The sequence below is a fragment of the Tauraco erythrolophus genome, chromosome 22 (assembly GCF_009769465.1).
Source record: "Tauraco erythrolophus isolate bTauEry1 chromosome 22, bTauEry1.pri, whole genome shotgun sequence".
Classification (NCBI taxonomy): domain Eukaryota; kingdom Metazoa; phylum Chordata; class Aves; order Musophagiformes; family Musophagidae; genus Tauraco; species Tauraco erythrolophus.
This window is the reverse complement of record NC_141486.1, coordinates 7799114-7822135: the sequence shown is the minus strand read 5'-3', so window position 1 is coordinate 7822135 and position 23022 is coordinate 7799114. Positions and strand designations below refer to the sequence as shown.

The following is a 23022-nucleotide window of genomic DNA, read 5'->3' as shown; positions in this document are numbered from 1 at the left end:
GGGCCCGGCCCCAGGGCGGCCCCGGGGCCCTGCGGGAGGCGGCCGACCATGGCGGCGGACGGAGCGCGGCTCCTGGACCGCGGCTCGGCGCCGCGGGGCCGCGGGACCGGCGCCCCGAGCCGGGTAGGTGCAGCCGGGAGAGGCCGGGGCCCGGCCCGCGGCGGCAGCCGCTCCGCCGGGACCCAGGCTGCCGCGGCGGGCCGGCGGCTCTCGCCCTGACTGGCTCCCGGGGGGAGGCGCTGGCTGAGGGCTGTTCCGGGGAGCGGGGTGGGGGGGTCAGCGTCTGAAAAGTTTATAAAATTGAGTCTTTGGGGTTTTTTTTTTTTTCGCCTGAGACGGGGTTGGACCTGCCCGGAGGCCGGTGGAGGCGGGCCCGGCCGCCTCGGGGGTGGTTGTGGGGGGGACGGGCTCGTCAGGGAGCGAGTGGGAAGCGGCATCCACGAGCCGCTCTGATCCCTTAAAAACGGGATTGCCCTGCGCTCCCCGTGCGGTGGGAATGGCGCTGGACTTGTCGGGGCTGAGCTGGAGCTGTGGGTGACTTACAGCCCTCGGCACCAGTTAAACATGCTGTGAAACGCTGCCAGGGAGGGGAGCGGGAGCCGCCGTGTATTTTAGGGAAAGCATCCAATTGTGGGGATGCCGTGAGGTGCAGGAACACGTGGTTTGCGCTTATAAATTTGGAGAAAGGAGAAGAAGAATAGTGTGCATAGGTGGTCGCAGTTTTTAAATGGTTGTTAACAATAATTCTGTGGTGTTTCAATTCTTATTGTCGACTTTTAAATTTGTTGTTGAAAAGTATGTGGGAGTTAAGTGTTTGCCAGGATTTAACCCGATTATAACGGGTACTTAAGGGGAGGCAGCACCACTTTCATTTTTCTGATAGCAAATGTGGGTGGTAGGAGGTTGGTTTTGGCTGGTTGCTAAAAACGTGAAGAAACAAGTGAAAAAAGTAGTAGAGCTTGAAAACTATGGTTCACAGAAGGACAAAGAAAATCAGAGTGTGCAACTAGGAGTGGGGGAGAGAGAGAGAGAAAAGAGGCAAGATTGTGCTGGCATTTCACGTGTTTCAGGAGTTTTGCGATTGTGTTGGGAAAAATAAGTTAATTGAAAAAGGGCTGGGGGACGCTGAAGAGCTCTGGGGACAAAAGAAAGTTAAATTTAATCTTCTTCCTGACGGTTCCTGGAGGGATGTGGGGAGAGCAAAAGTTTTTCTGAAGGTGATTGGAAGGTTAGTAAAATAAACCAATTGTTGCAAAAGAGGAAATGAAGAGCTCAGAAATGCCAAAAGTTGGCAGAAGCATAAGTTGAAGTGAAGTACGGGCCATCCCTCCTGCCTGTAGAAAGAAGGAAGGCTATGGGGATGGCTTTAATGAAATCAGGAGATTTGCAGAACTTTTGAGAGAGATTTTTTTAAAGTGTGTTCTGCTCAGTTTGCTGGAGAAGCTAGGTGAAATCCTTTGGAGATGAGCACTATATGCGACTTTAGATTTCCTGCATTCCAGTAGCGTTCCAAGGTCTCAGGCATGGTGGTGAATCTGTTAGAATAGGAACTGTGTAGCTACAAAAATCAAACTTAGTTTCTTTAGTCATGAGGTAGGGAATTCCAAAAATAAGGGATCTATCTATGGGCTGATGTTCGTGTTCAGCATGATGTCATGTTGTTAATTCTTAGTCATTAATAAATTCTCGCTGTCTGGTTGGTTTGTTAACATTACAGCAGTCTAGTGCTCTGAAGAGGAAGCTCCAGTCACCACATGGAAACCCATCTGTGAAACGTAAACGTAAGCTGTCAGTAAACACCTTCAAGAAACGTGCTACGGAAGCTGACATCAAGGAGAAGGGAAGTTCATCACAAAAATCTCTTCCTAAGAAACAGTTGCCTGAGAACCGAAATGAAAGCCAGAAAAGCAAACCTTTCATTAAGACTTCCAGCCTGTTTAGAAACAACCCTGATATCCCAGAAATTCACAGGTATTTTAGACAAATGGGAGGAAAAAAAACCCTTTCAATGCCTTGAGATTCAGTGCCCTGAATTCTTGCCCTTGCTTGGGCAAAGCAGTTGCTTGGTACGTGTGGTTTCATCGGTGTTCATGTAGAATACTGTTGTGTGATTTTTTAACCACACCGTGTGCTTTGTTTTGTTTTGGTTTGTTTCCCCTAACTCAGAAAAGCAGTGCAGCAGGTGCAAGAAAATGTTTTCACTACTGATTCTTTTAGCCAGTTGGACCTCCATCCACATCTGGTGAGTGGCAGGAAGGCTGTGTGCCTTGCAACATGCTTTTTTGGGTGGGGAGCAGGTTAGAGAGCTGAGAGATGCAGCCTCATTCATGGTGACTTGGACGGACTCGCCAGTACCTTGCCTGCAGTCCCAGCACTCTTCACTGTTTGCAGTTGCAATACCAAAAAGCCACAGAAAACTGCTTGGGCGTGCAGTATTTTAACAAGTTTGCGTTTCGTGATGTACCAGCAATGGTGTAATTCTAGGTAACTAAGAAGTATTTTGAGGATGTGGGGAATTTTACATCCAGTTGCCTGGGACCAGTGATGTAGAGAATAAACATCAGTCTTCTGGTTTTGGCTCTCTCTCATACTACAAAAAGTAACAAAAGGAACAATTTGACAATTAAACCTGTTTACTGCTTTTTGTTCTCTCTCTAGATCTCCACAATAAACACTGTCCTAAAGATAAGTAGCATGACCAGGTGAGCAAATTCGTATAAAAACTTTGCACTTCACTACCCCTTAAAGCCAATCACCTGTGGTTGTTTCATTATAAGTAACTGGTTTGTGAAGACCACAGTACCTGTTAAGCTATCCCGTTTGTTGCTTTCAAAATTTGGGATAAGAAATAACTTGGAAGTTACACAGCAAGTCAGTTATCACAGCTGAAGGTGGAACCTTGGAGTCGTGCCTTCTAATTTGGTGCTGGAATCGTAAAGTCATATTTTTTCCAATTTATCACATCTGGTATCTCTCTGGTGACTTTCCTTAGAAATCACCTCAGCTGATGTAGCTACAGAGCAGAGATGAATGCTGGAATTCAAACAGTTTTGAAACAGTCACTGGGTGTTACAACCTTAGGATTCTGTCCTGTGTTGCATTCCTGTTTCCTAACTTGTTTTGTTGGTTATGCAGTGTTCAGAAGCAAACAATTCCTGTGCTCCTGCAAGGCAAAGATGCTCTAGTGAGATCTCAGACTGGTTCAGGTCAGTATTTAATTGTCAGTCTCCTTCCCTCGGGCACATTAGACTGGATCCCTGATACAGAACCAGCACCTCCCATTCCCAGTACAGCTTATGAAAGTGACAAGCTGGGAAGCCTGGCTTGGGGCTGCTGTGAAACGGGCAAATCATAGAATCATGGAATGGTTTGGGTTGGAAGGGACCTCAAAGATCATCCAGTTCCAACCCCACTGCCATGGGCAGGGACACCCTCCACTACACGAGGTTGCCCGAAGCCTCATCCAACTTGGCCTTGAACACCTCCAGGGATGGGGCAGCCACAACTTCTCTGGGCAACCTGTTCCAGTGCCTCACCACCCTCAGAGTGAAAAATTTCTTCCTTAGATCTAATCTAAATCTGCCCTCTTTCAGTTGAAATCCATTGCCCTTTGTCCTATCACTACACACCCTTGTAAAAAGTCCCTCTCCAGCTTTCCTGTAGGCCCCCTTTAAGTACTGGAAGGCTGCTGTAAGATCACCCCGGAGCCTTCTCTTCTCCAGGCTGAACAGCCCCAACTCTCTCAGCCTGTCTCCATAGCAGAGGTGTTCCAGCCCTCGGATCATCTTTGTGGCCTCCTCTGGACCCGCTCCAGCAGCTCCATGTCCTTCTTGTGCTGGGGACTCCAGAGCTGATATGCTGTGCAAACTTGTGTAACAAGGCAGTGGTGGGACTGAGTGGATGTCCAGCTGCCAGCCGTTGCACGGGGGCGTGTTCCAAGGCTTGTGCTGGGGATGGAGATCCAGGAGACCGGCAGAGCTGGGCAGCGCTCGCTCTTGCCATGCAAACTCATGTACTTGCTCTGAAGCAGTCTGTGTCTGGGTGTCTCATTTCCTTGGGTGGGTGAGGATATTTATTTAGATAGATTTAAATAGTGGGATACCACCACCTCTCTGTTTTTAATTTAACCCTTTGGTTAGTCACCTGTTGATTTTCCATTCTGGAAACTTTTCTACTTAATTAAAACTTTTCCAGACTCTGCCCTCAGCTTAAGAATGGTAGGATGAATGGTACTTTAATTTGCTGGAGTGCTATAAGGTTTTTGACTTGTAAGTGTCTTATATTTGACTTATATACTTTCAATTTCTCCCTTTTAAAAAGGTAAAACTCTTGCCTATGGGATTCCACTTGTACAGTCTTTGCAAGGAATGGAATCCAAAATACAGGTAGGTGCAACAGCGTTAAGTATATTTACTTTTGATACTGAGATTAATGAAAATAAAATCCAGCTCTTATCTTGTAGTCATCACTGTCTCTTCTTGATACAAAAGTCAAGCAGTCTCTCTTCCCCTTTATTTGTGTGTGTGACTTACGTGATCCTCCTGTACTGTAGAGATACAGCTGATACAAGAACAGTGTTACACGTTCCCCGTTACTTCATGCCATAGGCTAAATTGTCAAGTTTGAAGAAGGTAGAGTGCAGAAGAGGCAATGGTCTGGAAGCTGAGAGAACTGAAAACAAAGGTTACTGCCATGTCTTTAGGTGTAGTCTTTGACGTGGAGAGAGATTTGATAATTGCTCCCAATTTGGATCATCTAGTTGACCAGAAAATGCTGCTGCAGATCTGCCATCTCTTGTGTGTTTTATCGGAAGAGATCGTCCTGACTTTTCTTACGGGTTGAAATGTTTCCAACCCATTCTGGGTTGTAACTTTCTGCAGCTGCTACCTACAGATTGCTGTGCATCAAACATGGGAGTGTTTCTGCGGTTCAGAAATAATGAAACAATATGTGTATGGAATAAAACGTCAGGCATGACTGTGGGCAGGTTTCCAAGCAGGAAAGAGAAGGCAATGCAGCAAAGACTGTTGGTTCATTTTTTTAAAAAAAAGGCTGGGAGAGGGGGAATACACCAAACTGTTGTGTGCAAGCTTGTACTAAAACTCTTCAGAATTCGCTCTGTTGGCTAAGAGCCAATGGATGTGGAAGTGCTCTGCTTATCAGTGCTACGTTCTTCTCAGTGGACCTCTTGTCTTCTCTGTTTGCAGCGCAGCGACGGGCCTTACGCACTCATATTAGTCCCGACGAGAGAGGTAGGTAGCCTTTTTTCTTTCTGATTCCATCTGAATCTGGTTGAACACTGATTTTTAGTGTGTAGATGAGGGTCTACCAGGGACTGTCTAAGGAAGTGTGTCTGTCCTTTAGTTCAGATCTTGCCCTCACAGAAAGAGACTTTGCTCTCTGGATGCCTGTTGTCATTTTTGGTCAGTGCCATACCAAAGTAAGGAAGAAGGAATCTCTGAAGTTTTCCTCATGTAGTTGGGAATAATTGTGAAAACTAGAGAAACTCTCTAGGTGAGTGTATGGGAGGGAGAAAGTTGCCTAGCTCACACAGAGATAGTAAGTAAAACCAATGAAATCAGCTTTGCAAATGTGCAGGTTTATACAAATGTTTCATTTTTAAAGCCCTTTTTTCAAATCCAGAAGTGAATGCTGAAGATGAGGCTTCCAAGAGTTGGTTTCTCCACTGAACTCTCTTCTGTTTGATTTATATTATTTGCAATTGCAAAGGCAATTTCAGAGGGAGGGTATCAACTTTTTTTTTCTGTCTTTTTTTTTCCTTTTTTTTTCGTATGTCAGATGATAATAGCTTCCATGTGGAGAATTGATTGCAGGTGTCTAGTTTGGGGCATGATATTTTATGCAACCTGCAGTGCAATATCTCAGCTCAGTTCCGTGAAAGGGGAAAGCTCTGAAGCTATTTAAATTTTTACAGCAGCAAACTTACTGCCTCTCTAGGATGCTGTATGAATACCAAGTATGTAGGAAACTGTTAGTAAGCTTGTTTAAAGGGCTGCCGTTGAGAGTACTTATGAAGATAATTTGTAATTACTGTTGGTATTGGTTTTACTCTGCATTGAAAGCAATGGCCTTTCTTGAGAGCTTGGCAAATAATAGCATGTAGCAGTTGTAGTCAGAGCATTTTAAACAGCTTTACGCCCGTAACTGAGCCCTGCTCACGTGTGTGAGTCAGGGTGGCACCATTGCCATTCTTGGTCGTCTTCATTGCCACAGCAGAAATAACTGTCAGCCAGCACCTGAAACCCAACAGCTAAATGCTTCCTGCTGAGCAGACGTTTCGATTTGCAGGCTTTGTACACACCATCTCTGTTCTGCTGACTGGGAAGTGGAGAGGTAGAAAAGTCCAGTGGTATGATCACCCTGTGGGTCAGGTGAGGGGATAATGAAGCCTGCCCTGACTGCCAGAAGATAACTAATCTCTGGGCTGGATTTCCTCTTCATAGTGGTTTCCTTCCAGAAATTGTGCCAATTTCACTTTTATTCTTCCAGTGGAGCAAAATCTTCTGTGGCTTCAGTTTGTTTCTCCTTGGGGCATTCACAGAAGCCAGCAGAATTCTCTGTTCTCCTGAGAGCTGGTTTGTGGAGCTGAACCAATAGGGAGGTTCTTGAACAGGTCCAAATACAATAAAAGAAGGATTATGTAAAAGAATAAAATAATAAGCAGCTTCTAAAAGAACAAGGGTGCATTTAGGATTCTGAGGATGTACATAACTAGATGAGCTTACAGATTTTTGAGCCAAAGGGGCTTGTAGCCCATCTTTGTAGTCCAGGGACTTTTTCAGAGCTCACTTTCTTTTGTTGATTTCCATAGCTTGCACTCCAAAGCTTTGATACAGTGCAGAAACTACTTAAGGTAAGAATTCAGTGCTCTGTGTTTTAGTTATTCCTCGAGCTTCTTGCTGTAAAATGCTAAGCATCTTCAGTTCCTGAATTCAACTGGACGTTTAAGGAAATCCAGCAAGATACATGGTCTTTAAAGATAAATCTGTTTGTCTTTAAGTGTGCGATTTCCCTGTGGCAAATTTTAAACTATTGCATGAACAATTAAGTGATTAATTATGGCACCTTCGTTGCACGTGTTTTCATAAACCAGCGTAGCTGATTTTCCCAACGCTTTGTTTTTAGAAGTGCCTGCCATTGTTTCAGTCCCAGTTATGAATGGAAACTCTCACAGTGGCAAGTACCGTTTTACTGAAACTAATACTAGACAGATGGGTTTCAGACAGGGAGCAGAACTTGGTGAGCTGCTTTGCCAATTGAATGGCTGGAGAAATTAGAAGGCTTTTAAAATCATTAAATGGTAGTGCTTTCCTTTTAATTGAGGCAGAGTATCTTACCGTGGGGCTAGAAGGTATCTAAATCATTTATCCGGCCCGTATTCCCACTCCCTCTTCTGCTTTTTCCTTGAAATAATAAGGCACTTTCCAAGTCTTTTGTTAATGCTGGAATTACCAAGTAAGACTTTTTTGTGTCATGCTGAGGTTTAAAGTATTTCAGTTGTCTTCCACAGTAATTAGAAGTTATTATGGGTGGACTTTTGATGTCCTTCAAAGGATGAAGTCTGGACTGACCTCCTTTAGTTTTTCTTTGTTACATATAATGTGTTGTAACCATCAAGTCCGGTGTAAACTGTCATAGTGACCCAAAGCAGATGATTTAGATCATGGTCAGACTGGACCTTGGAGGGGCTGGATGACTAGAGGGTGTAACATGGTCGTGTAATTACTGAGAGAGAAGACGACTAGTTGAGCTGCTTCTGACACACTTACTCTAATGCAACTGCTAAGGTTGTATTGCCTGATCTTGCTTAGATATCTTCCTTTTCTTAAACCTTAAAAAGAAACTCTTTGTACAAACTATTTTGTTGGAGCATTTCTGGCAAGCAGTGACCCGTACAAACTTAAGCCTATTTCCCAGTCACGTGTTTGTGCAATCCTTACAAGCTGTGCTCTGCTGCTGGCCGGCGTTTCCTCTCGAGTGAGGCGATGGCAGCACTGTGCTTTGATTATCTCCCCTGTAAATATTGGGCAATATTGGATTCAGTGAAGGATTGGACCTCATTAAAGCAAGTGGCAAAAACTCCTGCCAGTATCGATGGGACTGACATTTAAAGTCCGCAGGCGTGGTGACTGCGTGCATGTGGGTCTGTGTACATATATATAAACTTCATGGGTCCCGTGTTTTCCTTAGATTTTCCTTGGCCACAGGAAGGTATTGCTTAAAGGCAAGATGAAGAAATAGCACTGTGGCTTGTCTTTGAACATTTAGGCTACACGAGGAGAAGGAAAAGAAATATTATTGTGTGATTGGAAGCGGTGCAAAAATGATTGCATTTCTGTTTTCCTAGACGATGTGGGAAGCAAGCTACGTGGCTAGAACTAAAGGTGCCGTTGATACGTAGCTGTGGGTGAGAGGATGCATGTAGACTGTATCTGTTAGATCAAATCAGATGCACACTGCTGTCAGCCCCAGTCCTTTCCCTTTTTACCAAGAAACATCATTTTTGGATTAGACTTTGTCTCTTTATTAAGAGGAATCTATATTGGTCTTGGTTTTACTTTCTGTAGCCGTTTGCCTGGATTGTGCCTGGAGTGCTAATGGGGGGAGAAAAGAGAAAATCAGAAAAAGCCAGGTAGGAAGCCAGCTTCTTAAATTGTATTTTGGGTTCTTCTGCTCTACAGCATTTTTGTCTGTTACTCTTCTTTAGAGTGCTTTTCTTACTGGGAGAGGGGCTTGTGAGTTTGGATCAAGCTGTGATCCCCCTGGATCTTACACAGACACAGTGAGTGGGTCAGCAGGAAGTATTCCCTTCCTCCAGTTGGATCTATTTCTAAAATCTTGATGAGCCTTCTGAGAAGATGATATCTTGTGTCAGTACTTTTTTTCCTCTTCTGACAAACACCTGTATTTGCTTACCACTGAGTGCTGTCTACAGTATTTGTTATGGGGGAAATTGCTTTCTGGAGAAGAGATTTCCTGGTGTTAAAAATCTTTCTTTTCCGTTTTCAAGAATTGAATTGTAAGCTGATAATCCAAAATGGAATTTTCATTTCTCTATATATAAGCATACACAAAAAGGAGTTTACACTTGACGGTAAAAAAAGTACTCAATTAGAAAAGAAAACCTAACTTGGGTGTCTTAGATTTAAAAAAATGTTACTAATGCTTCTTTCCACCCTGTCCTTATCACTGAATGTGCCCGTGAGTATCAGTGATGATCAGGGAAGGAATTTCAGTTTTAATCAGTGAGAAAGCACTGTCCCTTTTTCCTCTGTAGGTTCCAGTTCGTCACTCTGGGTTGCTATTCCAGTGTTACTGCTAACCTGTATGTTTTCTCTTCTGGTTTTTTCTTTCTTTTTCTCTTGTTTCTTTTTCATGCGCATGTTTTTTTGTTGTCATTTTTTGGTGTTTCTCTTTTAATCTAAACAGATTACGTAAAGGGATAAATATCCTTATTTCAACTCCTGGTCGCCTGGTTGATCACATCAAGTCCACAGAATGCATTCATTTCCGTCGCACGCAGTGGCTGATTATTGATGAAGCAGACAGGTAAACTTCCAAGTGTTTAGATATGGATTATGATATCCTATGCATCATCATTCACTAAATATTTTTAAAAAATAAGAGAGAGAGCATGCACACAGTCTTAAACCTTTCATGCTCAGTGGCCTCAGCCAAGCACCAGATGTCTGGGATTAGGAAGAAATGTCCCTTTTGGACAGATTATTGTACAATTATTCATTGCAGAGATTCTCTCAGTGTCTTCTGACAGATCTGACCCTGGCAAAAGTTGAAGATGGAACATAAAGCTAGATGGGATGAAGATCTGATCAGCTCTAGCACTTCTCCTATTCCTAATTGCCTCATGTAGCATTAAGATTTTCTCCTCATTTCTTCCTACGGCATCTTTCGTCACCTCTGCTGTTTTTGTAGGATCCTGGACCTGGGCTTTGAGAAGGACATAGCTGTGATACTCAATGCTTTAAATGCTGAGAGAGAGACACGTCAGAATGTCTTACTCTCGGCCACACTTACAGAAGGTAGGTTGTAGACAGATGGTCTTTCTTTCCATCCATAGTTGGCTGTGTCTGATTATATTATAGCCCAATCTGAAGCCCTTTCCAAAAGTGGAATGATGCCTGTTGATTTCTTTGGGCTTAGGACGCTTGTCCTTTGTTACTGGAATTTCTGTCAGTGTATGTACTTACATGGTCCTTAGATATGTGTCTCAAATTCCAAGGCGAAGTCGCCATGAACCTGGGAAGCACTGGTTGGTTTGTTTGCTTTACGAAATATGGAATTAAGGCAAAAAGCTAATGACAGGACAGGACAGCTGTTGTGTGATTTGCTCAGTATCACACAAGAAGTCAGTTGCTGAGGCAGGAATTGAGTCAGGCCTCGTGACTTCTGCACTCTTGGTGGAGTGGAGATATGTTGTTTTTTTCCCGACACACAGAGTTGAAAACAAGACTGCCAAATGCTGTCTGTCTGGTCAAGACGTTTATGTAATGCAAAATAGCACAGTTGGCTGAAGTAGTGTCTTGTGATGCTTTTGGTGGAGTCCACAGCAACTAAGCCTGGCTAAGCCCCGAGAAGCCTGAAGTTTGTGGAGGCATTCTGTCAGTGTCTGAGGCATGGCTCGTTAGTTCTTGCCCTTCACTGCCTTTCACTGAAGTTGTGTTTGTCGTTGTTTTATGTGGATGTATCATCATGCTCCCCAGCAGCACCCCGGACTGCACCTCATGTGTTTTTCATATTCTATGATTTAGGAGTAACACGGCTGGCCGATATCAGTTTAAATGATCCCATCAGCATTTCCGTAGCAGATGAATTCCAGAAGGCGCTCAAACCAGCGTCACAAATGGAGAGACAAGCCAGTAGTTCATCAAACTGCATGGAGCAGGAAAACTTTGCTGTTCCAGAGAAGCTCAAGCAGTATGTTATGATGGTCCCCAGCAAACTGAGGCTTGTCACATTAGCGGCTTTTATCCTTGAGAAATGCCAGGTGAGACTCTGTTTGCATTTATATTGCTAAGTAGCCCTTTGCCCTTTCCAACTCCTTTATCTGTTACTCTGTCAGGGATAACATGGATTAGATCTAAGGCTTTGAGGTGCATCTAGTTGTTGTGCTGGCAACTAAATGCCACCCAGCCGCTCGCTCACCCTCCCCCACCCCTGGGGAATGGGGAAGAGAATTAAAGGGGAAAAGGGAAGGAGACTCGTGGGTTGAGACAAATACAATTTAATAATAACAATAATATAAAATTAAAAGTAATAATGAGAAGAATAACATAAAGAATAATAATATAAATATATACATATGTGTATAATGATAATAGTACATGCAAACAAGTGACACACAGTGTAATTGCTCACCACCTGGTGACCAGTGCCTGTCCTGTCCTGGCAAGCGATTCCGAAATAAGTCCTGACCCTGCAATCCAGACAAGGAAGAGGCCTGAAAAGAGAGTGAGAGAGAGCAGTCTGAGAGCGAGCCACGGGAAGAGCAAAAGCACCTTCTCTCTGGTCAGCCCTCATCTATGTACTGGGCATGACACTGCCTGATATGGAATAATACTTCATTGGCCAATTTAGCCCTCAATCCTAAGTCTAAGTTCAAATCATAAGGGGACTTGTGGACCCTTTGTCCCGGCCATGCTCCCCCCCAGCCTGTTGTGCCCCCTGCACACTGGCAAGAACACGGCAGCTGAGAAGTCCTTGAGGCCTCAGTACCAACCATAAACATCAGCACGCTGTCAACATTCTTCTTGGACGAATCCCAGGCTAAAACCAAAACACGGGGTTCTTCTAGCTGCTAAAGAGAACTAACTTTGTCCCAGTCAAAACCAGGACACTAGTGTACAGGAGACATAAGAGAGCTGAGGTGCTGTTGTGTCTTACACACTCGCAGTGGGATGCCTGTGCAGCATGTACTCGTACTTCTTTTGTGGGCTCAGTATTTGGTGTCAAACTCCATAATCCTTTCCCAGATAATTGTATCTCCAGAAGTGGAAGTCATCTAGATCTTACAATGATCATGGAACTGGGAGAGGCCTGTGGAAGTCATCGTGTTCAATTTTCTTGTTTTTCTTGTAGTTTGAAAAACACCACAAGATGATCATCTTTTTCTCCAGCTGTGAACAAGTGGAATTCCACTATGAGCTCCTTCTAAAGGTCCTTTCAGGAGGGCTGGAGTCAGAGCACCCTGGACGTTCATCTGTCTCCTCTGCGCGCTTACAGTTTCTACGACTGCACGGCAACTTGGAACAGGAAGTAAGCATTCTCAAAACGTCAGGTCACACAGTTTTATTCCTTATTCCCTGTGATTTATTACATGGTTATTTTGGGGAGGAGGGCAGAAGAGAGGGCAGAGAGTCATTTCGCCTCTAGAGGCCTCACTCTTCCATCTGCTAGTGAAAATAAGAATATTGTCCCACTTCTGGGAAGTACCTTGGTAGCTGTATCTGAAAAACACAGCTGAAGAGGCTAGAGGTGTTATTTCAGCAGGCTGAGGCAGCCGTTCTGTATTCCCAGTGAGTGCACTCAAACCATTTACATATCCATGGTTCTCTCTCATGCAGTCAAGACAGGCTTTTAATGCCAAAGGAAGACCTCATTCAAGCCCCCAAACCTTACTACCCAATAAGTTGCTCCTGTTAGATGAGAATGGAGCAGTTTGGCTTTGCTTCTGAAGAACAGTGTCTTGACAGACTGGGATAGAATAACAGCAATGCAACAGTGATTACCCAAAATAGGTCTAGGTTTTAGCCGGATAGGCCTGGGTGACGAGATTGGAGCTTGCTACAGCGGGCTGAGAGGCCAGGAGAAGAGTGTCAAATTAATTGTCACTGCAGCGTTTCTCTAAATAGCTGAGGGACCTGCCTTGAAAGTTCAGCCCCTGATCCTACCCTTGGTCTGTGATGGAGAGAGTTACCGCTCTCCTTTGAGCTGCACAGCAGAGATGGTAAATGAGTAGAGCTCTTTTGATGAAGCAAGAGGTGAAGAGCCATTGTTTTTCTCGCTCATTCCCATCCTGTGGAGACCAGAAACATGTGCTTTGCTGTCCCTGCAGTCTGGCCTTTCCTCAACCTGCCTGCCTGAGCGAGTGAGCAGGCCTGGTCTGGCCCAACTCTACCCTGACCAGCTGTTAAGCCAACAGAACACCACTAAGTAGCTGGCACCAGGGGAAGGGTTTTGCCTTTTTAGTACCCAGTGTGTAATTAGTGCTTGATGTCTTCAAATTAAGAGCATTAATGGAGCTAAATTGTGGATCCCATATGGTACTGCTGAGCACGGCTGCTGTCATTGTCAACAAGATACAGCGTGCTCTCTTCTTTAATTTTTGTCAGCAGAGGGTTCAGTGTGTCGACGAGGCCCAAGTTTCCCTTCTTTCCAGAACAGTACCTCTAACTTTGAGTCAAGTATGTAATTCAATTCTATATCATCAACACAACAGGACATTCACTTAACTCCTAGCTAGAACTCTGAGGACGAAAGCTCGAAGCATGGAAACAAGGATATTTTGAAAGGAGGAAGCAAAAGGGACAGGAAGGAGATGGGTATGATATTTCTGAGGCCAGAGACAGCCTGAGCTCTGAAAAGGAAAAGAGTAAATGGAATCAGATCAGGGGACTGTGAGCGTGCAGTTGTTTCCCACAGCCAAGGAGAGGCAGTGTGGGTGGATAGGTGCTACTGGCAAGGGAAGACCAAATGCTACTGAGGCCTTTGTTACCAGTGCTCAGAGATTGTCTTGTGTGACAGCAGATGTCGTTGTGATGTAATGTGGGTTGGAGAATCAGTTTCTGTTGCTTTTATCAAGAAAAAAACACACCTCAAAGGAGTTAGTTAAACTAAGGAGCGTGCGTAGGAATGCTTTGGGACTGTCAAAGCAGGAGGCTTTTGAAGGTAAGTGAGATTCCTGCAGTTCTGGGACTCAATGGCTCAAAGATTGCTGGTGGGGTAATTTGGGATCTGGGGACTGTGGACAGTATCAGTCTGAGAGCCTGAGCTCGTGTTAGAAGTGAAGGCTACAGGAATTCTGCTGGTGCAGACCAGAGATGAGGACAAGGCTGGGGAGCACCTGCCTCTGACACTTGTGGGAAGAAACAACATCCATCCCAGCGTCAGCAGCCCCGTTGGCAGCCCTCGCCAGTACGAAGCCTTTTCTTGTGGGAAGGCTATGGAAGAGTGCCTGGGAGCCCTGTGGCAGCTGCCTCCAGGGCCCAGGAGTCCTGCCTCCTTGCCCCCTTGGGCAGGGATTTCTGGCCAGGGTCTCATCTCTCCTGCTGTGTTACTTTGCAGACTTATCCCACAACAGTTCACGTAAGCAACTGTGCAGCTGAGCATCCCCGATACTGAATAATTACACAGTCAGTCCAGTGGCTGTCTGCATGCCTCATTGGGCACATGATGAGGCTGATCTCTCGTGATGTGACTATAACGCTGTGTCAACAGAATGGGCTTATCGTTCCCATCGTGTGACTGGAGAGACAGCAGTTAAGATGTCCAGCTTATTCTTGCGTTCACAGAAGCCTGTGTTGCTCATAAGCTGTGCCAGTGCTTCTGTTGCTGCTGCCTAATCATTTGTGAATCCTCGCTCCGTGTAAAACCATTACTGCTTTTTGACATACACAGGCCATGCTTCAGTGCAAACCATGAAAGTGTTGGCTGCTTTGATTTGACCAAATGCATTCAGGCTTCCCCAGACACTGCCTTCCTACCTGAAGCCACACCTATATGCCATAGATTTTTTTAATTTTTTTTTTTATTTGCATGAAGAATCTGACTGGAACTTGTAAAGCCAATTCCTTTGCTTTTCAAGCTGTACATGACCTAGGGAATGAGGCATAGTTGTTAAATTGTTACATTAGCTAATTTACTTTATGTTTGATTGTAATGTGCATAAGCAGTCTTCATTTTTCTGTTTCAATCCTCTAGGAAAGAACAGAGGTCTTCCAGGAGTTCCTAAAATCCAAGACCGGCATCTTGCTTTGCACTGTAAGTAACTTAGAGTCCCTTTGCAGCTCCACGCTAATGGGCCTGTCTGATACCTAATGGTAGAACCAGAGGACTTGGCATTGAGCTCTAATTCCAGCTCGCTGCCTGACCTTGAGGAAAGTCATCTCCTTTTTCTGCATCTCCCATGTTAAATAAGGACTGGTGCCCTCTTTGCAAACTGTTACATGATCTTTTGCTGCAAGGTACCATGTACAGAAAAAGCATATGTCTTATACAAGAGGCCTCAAAGTATTTTGCATGGTCTTATGTCTAGAAAAATCTGTTCATTTGAAGCTGGAACTTTGCCCTCTACATGCAGTCGATAGAACGCAATCCTGATTTGTAGTATGCCCCATAACTGCCAGGTAGATTGGATGTAATGTCCTATTTCCCATCTTAATGACTACCCCAAGGTTAAAAACAAAAACCTGCAGGGATGGAAGGGAGGCCCAACCAGAGGATGGTGTCATTAGAAATGCACATGCTCCGCTGCTCTCCATGCTTTGCCCTTCAAAGGGTGCCGAGGGAGAAATTCGTGTCCTCTACTGAAGTTTGCTGGCACCCTTGTGTTGTGGTGGCACCTTCCTCTTCTCGTTTCTGACCTGTCGGTGCCACAGCTAGCCTGCTGCAGTGGTGCAGAAGGCTGCACGATTTGCTCTCTAATAGTGGCAGCTGTTGATCTGAAAATGTGTGAATCTTGGCGATTTCTACCCACCGCAAACTTGTAAATTACAGCGATCGGGAGTAATTAGAGCTGAGAAACCCTCTCCAGCTCTGAAATGACTCCTGTTCTTGCAGCACATTATTCTTAAAGAAAACTAGTTGCGATTTTTGTTCATAAAGTGGGGGTTGAATTTTGGCTTGTTTTTATGCCTGCAGTTCGAGCTAGGACTGCCACGTATATAGGAGTGTTTGATTTAGCGTTGCCAAATTATATGTTGCATCTCCTGAAAAATGGTGCTTGTTACATGCTAGTCTTGGTCCTGCTTGTGTGTACAGCCTTTCGATGATTTCATCAAGGTCAAAATGCATCTTTGCCATGTGTAAGTGTAACTATAACTTGATTTCCCTGTATGTGAAGGTAATACTTAAGTGCCTTAACTGAGGAAGATAGCAAAGCTTAAACCACTCAGTCATGTAGATTCAGTGTTTTGAAGATAAAAAGTGTTTGGTAAATTCTAAATAATAAATAGCTGAACTCTGTTATTCTTCATGCACATGCTGTCTGTAACTGAGAAATTTCAGGCATGGCTTGTTACTAAAATTTCAGTTACTGAGTTTGGAAAGACAGTGAATGCTCAATTTTAGACAAAGAGAAAACAGAAGCGTTGCAATCACTGGGATATCAGTTCCTGGGTGAGACCGTTTGAAGGGGTAATGCAGCCTGCGACAGGAAAAATCTGCTAGGAAAAGTACAGCTAGTGACAAGATAGGAAGAAGAATAAGTTGGATAAAGAAATCCCAGTGGATGGGATCCCCCTCTTGAGACACTGGAGATGTGGTTTGATTTCCTGCTGTGCTGCAGACTCCGTACAAGTGGATGTGGAATTGTGATGACAAGGCAAGTAGCCGCATGTCAGCTGAGCAGCGATGGTTGTGCGTTTGCTCCTGGCCTGTCATAAACGGGAGGTAACGTGGATTAACCTGGATTGCCGTGCGGAGGGTAGCGTAAGGTAATGCATTTATCGTAACCCTCCTTCCTTTCGGTCTGAGCTACTTTGCGCTGACTGCAAGGCAGGGATGCAAATCCTGACGGTTACAGTTACTGTGGCTCAGCTGGCACACGGTTCGCACGTTAAGCGCAGTAAGTTGTGTGTCTGAGTCCAAAATCTCTCTGTGCTTCAGCTCCCCATCTGTAAAATGGGGATAGTAGCACTGTTCTATCTTACAGAGATGTTGGGAGGACAAATGCATTGAAACCAGGAGGTGGCCTGTTACCACAGTAATGGGGACCATATGGACACCTTAATATAGAGATACACTTTGCACCAGTCCCACATTACAGGTGCCTCCCCAACGCAGATGTCCAAAGGGCAGCCAGGCACTGTGACCACCTCCTGCCTCTGAGGGCATTGCTTTTTCTGACACTTTTCTTCATATCAGCAAAAATGTTTTGCAGAAAGATGGTTCTGTTCTTTTGAGGGCGGAATCACGTTTTGTGCCCGCAGAATTTTGAAACCTGGCTCACAAAAGAGCAAGGCATATAATGTTGCCGTCCTTCCCTTGTCCCTTATGCCATGTTCTCCACCCATCTTTCCGCTCTAGTAAGCAATGGGACCTGCTGTTCCTTTTATTAATTTGCTCTATGTCATATGTATATTAATATATTCCATAAAATATTTTTGCCAGACAATATAAGCTGGCAGACAAAATAAAGAAGGGCCGTGTATCTCAGAGGGTCTCATCCAGATTTATTTCTCTCTCCTTCACCAAAGTTCTTTGCGGCTTCCTTTGGGATGTGCCTTTTAAACAAGTTCATCTCTTCCAGGGAGAGAGGAAAGATCATTTGGAGATTGTTTGCTGTTTACTCAGTCACGCTAACTCATCTTGCCAGTTTTCTGGCGGCCCCAGCCAAGAGCTTTCGCCTCTGACAGCTTCTGTGCTCTCTCCTTCCTCCTCTGATTACGCAGCCCAATCTGTCACCCTGCCGACGGGGGTCTCTACCCTGCTGATGGCTTTCCACACTCGGCAGTAATGACTTTTGGCAGGCCGGGAAGGCGCGAGAGCTTCTTCCCCAGCTTGGAGAGCCGTTAGGCCCTCTCTGCCTGTTAGCTAAAGCACTTTGTGAGGTTCTTTGGTAAATAAATGAGTCATTTTAATCCAACTGACAGCCTGGCACCTGAGCAAGCTGCCTTCCATCTGTACTTCTAGGCCTCATGTAGGCAGCCAATTGTCAAGCTCAGGGCCTTCAAGACCTCACCATTGAGTGTCTTTCAAAAGCAACTTTAGCAATTTCCTCTGCCCTAATTAGATTGTGTGAGAGGGACGGAGCAAACCAAGGCCCTTGCAAAACTTTCGTGGCCGTCTTGGTTCTGATCTTCTGCAGTGCTACGCCTTGCTTTTGGTGTGGCCTTTTCGCCCTCCGTTCCCTCACACCCACCGCTCTGTACCCCACCGCCATGAGCACAGGCTGGTAACAGGAATTTCTGGAAGCAGAAATTTCAGCATTTCTGAGGGTCCTCAGGTGGATTTTACCTTGATACTGTGCCGTTCTGTGCCTTGCAGTTGGGATCAGGGCAGGAACATGCTTAAGGCTTCAGATTGTTGTTTGCTTGGCATCTGGGTTTTCTTTAAAACTGCACTGGTGGAGATTATTTCTCCGTGCTCCTGTGAGATGGTCGCTTAATTCTTCCTTCCTTTGCCCATTGAAAGGAATCAGTGGTGACCTGCTGAGGTGTCGTAGTCTTGATTTCCCTGTTATTAGGGAATGGTGGTGTGAGGTCATGTATGGAAAGGGGAATGCCATCTGGGGCAGTGGAGAAGAAGAGAGGGTAGTACGCTGGAAATCTACTGGGCTTCTTGAAAGAGCACTGACAGCAGGTTCGTGCTTCTGTGTGTGGAATAAATGTGGTGCTGGCAAAACTGGATAATTGTTGCTTGAGCTGCATTCTCTTTCCTAGTAAAGTGACCCACAAGTATTTTTCTAAAACTCTGAGAAGCAAGAAGCTCATGGGCTCTGCCAGCAGAGGAAAGCAAATCAGCTCAAACTTTTTATCCTAATTCTATCTTGCTGCTGTCTATTAGGGTCTTTGAGGAAAAGGAGCTACAGGAGACGCAGGTGGACTGATACTGAGGAATCTTTGAGAGTTCGCAAAACACTCCAATTACCAGTAAATCCCAAGACACTTCTGAAAGAAAGCCAAGTTAAACCCTGGGGGAATAGCTGCTGATATGTGTCAGTAACAGCTGAGTGGAGTTGGTGGCATTGTGAAAGCAATAGTGAATACAAGGCTGATGATGGGAGAGCGTCTCCTCCTAAAATGTTGTCCCTGGCTATTTATTAGGCTTTCGGTTAACATTTTCAACTTTCCTGCTTGCTTTGGCAAACACTCATGAGAACAATACTGGCTGCAGCAGTAGGTTCCCAGCCAGAGGTGTTGAGAAGAGGCATCTTAGAAGAGAAGGGAAAGAATCCTGATGGATGAGAGGGATGATTCCTGCTCCTGCTTTCTGCTTCTCCTCCCCGTGTTGGAGGTGCCTGCTCCTGACGACGGGGACAGCTTGGCTATCTGTCCCAGGGTCAGAGCCCTCTCATCAAACACAGCCTTTCCTAGCTACTGGGTGTGAGAAAGAGCACAGTATAGGAAAAGACCAAAGACTTGTCTGCGTGGAAGTGTATAACAGAGCCAGCCAGATTGGCATCAGACGTCAGCGTTCCTGTCTGATCGTGCCGTAGAGTTTATAATCTTGTTATCCTGGTAACTGCAGTACACGTTCCCTGACTTCTCTTGATTTATTTTCTCCAGCCTCCTTTAAATGGCTTTTTGTACATCTGTTCATTCTGACTCTGGGAACAAGTTGTTTCTTAATGAGCGTGTTGGAGCGAAAGTGTGTATTATTTCAGAGTGGGCGCTGTGGAAAGTGTCTCCTCTTTTACTGCAGTTGGAGCCACAAAGCAACCTGGCTAGTGCTTATGGGAAGGCCTTTGCTGCCAAAACATCAGCTTCCTAGTCTTTTAACGTGTGTGGGAGTTGCATGAAAACACTTCAGTGGGTGGCTGACACATTTTTAGTACATTAAGCTCCTGCTTACGTTCTTAATATATTCTATTTTGCAACTAGCTAAAAGATACATGTGTTCCAAAACATTTCCTAACAGAGTTAAATCTGCACACCTGCTCTGTTATTGCGCGTGGTGAATGTAAAATCCAAGGAGTATGTGAGGGCATTACTAATGAACAGGAAATCAAGAAGGGAGATTGAAGCATGTTTGCACTCTCTATCTGTTTTGAACAGTATTTAAATTCTCTTTTCTCTTTAAAAGGGTGTGTTTTTTGAGCTATACTGACTGTGGATAACTAAAGGGTCTCATTCAAGTCCTTCTCCAAGTTGATGGGTTTTCTCACCAGCTGGCACATCAAATAACACTCCTGACAGCAGCTTCAGACTCTCTTCTGCGGGGCTGAGTTTTGTTTCTCCAGATCAAAGCCAAACTGGTGAAAATCTAAGGGTAGCTGAAGTCCCTTCTCCTTGAGCTGTACTTTAGCTTCCTGCAGATTCTGGTAAATTGTTTGTTGGCCTTTTATCATACGGCCAGGTGACCTGCGAGTCGTCTGCTCCACAACTTCAGACTATCACCTAGAAAACGACGAATTAGTTGTAGGTGGAGATCAGTGCATCTTTGGACGTTCCCACAAGGCCTAGGATTGTCAACCACTTGCTTCATGGCCATTTTCCTTTTCATTATTAGCAGCCTGTGTTTAGTTCTTAGGCTCGCTGTGGAGAAAGGTGTGCATTACCTTCCAGAGATTTAATCCTGCCTCCCTCACTGTTTGGGTAGTAGGTGCCTATGAGCAGATCTGTTTTCATCAATGAAACAAACTGAAGAACCAAAGGTAGCACTACCATTAAGACAGTTGATTCTCTCAGATATAATGTAAAGGGACGGTAGCAGACTGCTGTAATTCAACACCACTCTCCTGAAATAAGTAGGTTTATATCCTCCAGGCTTTAGGCCGTAGTAGTGGATTATTTTTAATTGTATTAGTCCATTAACAATTCCTTATGTTTTAAACCCTCAACGTTATTTCTGACCTTCAGTCCATCCCTCTGCAAACTTGTTACAGAAAATTCCTACTTGCATAGCCAGTTGTTTCCTGGCATAATTGCCATCCCAGAAGAGTTCTTAGTTTGCTGGTATCTTCAAAGCATTTTTACTAAAGTAGTTTCCTTATTAATTTTAAAGGATGTTGCAGCACGTGGACTAGACTTGCCTCAAGTTACGTGGATCGTCCAGGTAGGTTTGCTCTGTGTGCGTGTGTGTACGTGTGTCTGAAGTGCAGTTTTGCTCAGTTGAAATTCCTTTCCAGTCCAGACCCTCTTTCTGTAGTTTGCTGGTCTTTGTGCTGGTGCCTACAGGTGTGGGAGACCCCTGTGTTCCTGAATGCAGGGCTGGGACTCAAGGCTTTGCTGGGATACAGTATCGCTATCATATCTTTGGTTTTGACAGTCTGTTTTCCTCTTCAAAAAGTGTTACCAGCTGTGTAGTAATATTCCGCTGGCTGGGAGGAAACACCCTCCACTTTCCTGCACAGAAAGCCAAATCTTGTGAAGTACTGGCCATCTCTCTTGCAGTTCTGTTTCTGTTTTTCTGAGCTTGCTGGGAAGGCAGTTCCATGAGGAGTTTAAGCGCGATCCTAATGTTAAACGGCGAGTAGCCCAATAGTGTCTGACTTGGACGTTTCAAGTGAGGCTTTGCTGGATTGAGGTTGGGGCTCAGGCTGGGTAGCTGTAAGCATTCAGCTTTCAGCAGAATTGCACAGTTCAGATTTTCCCTGGGGGCAGTGGGGGGGAGGGGAAAAAAAAACCCTCAAAACTCGACACCGCTGTATTGCTGTTGACAGAAATACTGTCTTTGAAAAAAAGCCAGGAACTAGGGGAGATGGATTGAACCTTAAAAATAGCAACCTGTCATTTCAAAGAGGAAGCTAAAAGCGTGAAGCAGATTTCATTTTTATAAAAGATTTATAATTAAAAAAGGTTAGTTGAATTGAGGAAATACTGATCCAGAGATTCTCAAGTGACACCTGGGTGAAAAGAACAGGGCACAGAGCCTCAACAAAGCTTTTTAGTTTCTACCTCACCCCTTCGGGTAACAAATTGGATTTTAATTTTGTGTTTTTAAGAAAGAAAGATTTCGTAGCAGCTAGCTAGTCAGAGAAGGCTGAGGCAGTGAAGTCTTTAATTCCCAGATCTGTATATTAATATAATTTAACCAAAGATATAGTTGCCAGTGTTAGAACGCAGTGCAAATTACCTAAAGCCCTGGGAGACTTCTGTGTGTCCAGAAGGCGAAATCTCAGCTGTCCTGAGAGCTGTGTCCAAGAGCAAGGACCTGCAGGGAGCAATTAGATTGCTCACAGCATCTTACTCACACCTCTAGCCAGTAGAAACTTTGCCAGAGGGCACAGGTATAAACACTAGAGTGGGCTTTGGTTGTTGGGTTTTTTCCAGTTAAACTGCTGAGGGCTCATTTCTGAGCAGTATCTCTGTGCATGTTCATTTTTCCGGGAAAGAGAGGAGAGGGGAAGAATAGGGGGAGGTTAAAGGGAGGGAAATATGTCACCCTTTATCAGATCTTGCAAATGGCTGGGCAGTTTTGATTCCCAGTGAAGTAAATGAGAGGCATGGCTATGTTAGGGGGGCGTTGAGCAACATTTTCATAGCGCCTGATAGATGTACATGGGAAGACAGTCGGTACCTGTATCATGTGCTGCTGAAGGCACTTACTCCCTCATCTCTCTTAGATTTCTTCTATCCAGTAACCAGCTATGATTTTCTTTAATTAGAGCAAAGCTATATAGCTCAACTCCAAATTTGAACCCATTGTCTTTTATGTTATGACTTTTCTCCCAAATGCAGAGCAGACAGCTTCCCGCTCTATATGGGCAGTCTTGGGGGTTGTTTGGTTTGAGGTCTTTGTGAGAATTTTTTTTCTTTTTTCTTTTTCTTTTTTTTTTTTCAAGGGAAGCAAACAGGTTCCTGACGTGCCTACATAGAAATAAAATGTAAAAGGCAAAGAGAGACACTGAGATGGGGAAACTGTCCTATTATCTGAAAGTTGGCCAATGTGTCACATTCACATGTCAAAGAACTGCTGTGGCTGAGGGGGCTGAGTGATGGTTACAGGGACGAGCCCAATGGGCTCTTTAGAAACAGGCCAGTTCCGAGCGAGGAACAGCATGGGGGTTTTGCTAAGATCCCTTTTGTTTCAGATGAGCGGGCTGAGTGTCTCGTTTATAATTAACATGCTGCGTTCTGTTAATTCCTCCTTTCCCTTCTCATG

General features: G+C 44.7%; 1 protein-coding gene across 2 annotated transcripts in view; it reads left to right on the top strand.

The window, feature by feature from the left end:
• Window positions 1–48: 48 nt before the first annotated feature.
• DDX31 (DEAD-box helicase 31) overlaps window positions 49–23022 on the top strand; it is a 52195-nt gene continuing 29221 nt past the window's right edge. The window contains exons 1-15 of one of the 2 annotated variants that reach the window (XM_086624965.1): window positions 49–123; window positions 1718–1971; window positions 2167–2242; window positions 2659–2702; window positions 3136–3206; window positions 4321–4385; window positions 5208–5252; window positions 6833–6874; window positions 8589–8653; window positions 9451–9570; window positions 9955–10061; window positions 10791–11026; window positions 12118–12294; window positions 14959–15018; window positions 20923–20973. In XM_086624965.1, coding sequence (XP_086481091.1) covers window positions 49–123; window positions 1718–1971; window positions 2167–2242; window positions 2659–2702; window positions 3136–3206; window positions 4321–4385; window positions 5208–5252; window positions 6833–6874; window positions 8589–8653; window positions 9451–9570; window positions 9955–10061; window positions 10791–11026; window positions 12118–12294; window positions 14959–15018; window positions 20923–20973 — 1488 coding nt within the window. The remainder of the gene's footprint in view (window positions 124–1717; window positions 1972–2166; window positions 2243–2658; window positions 2703–3135; window positions 3207–4320; window positions 4386–5207; window positions 5253–6832; window positions 6875–8588; window positions 8654–9450; window positions 9571–9954; window positions 10062–10790; window positions 11027–12117; window positions 12295–14958; window positions 15019–20922; window positions 20974–23022) is intronic. The other variant, XM_086624966.1, reaches the window with a different exon arrangement.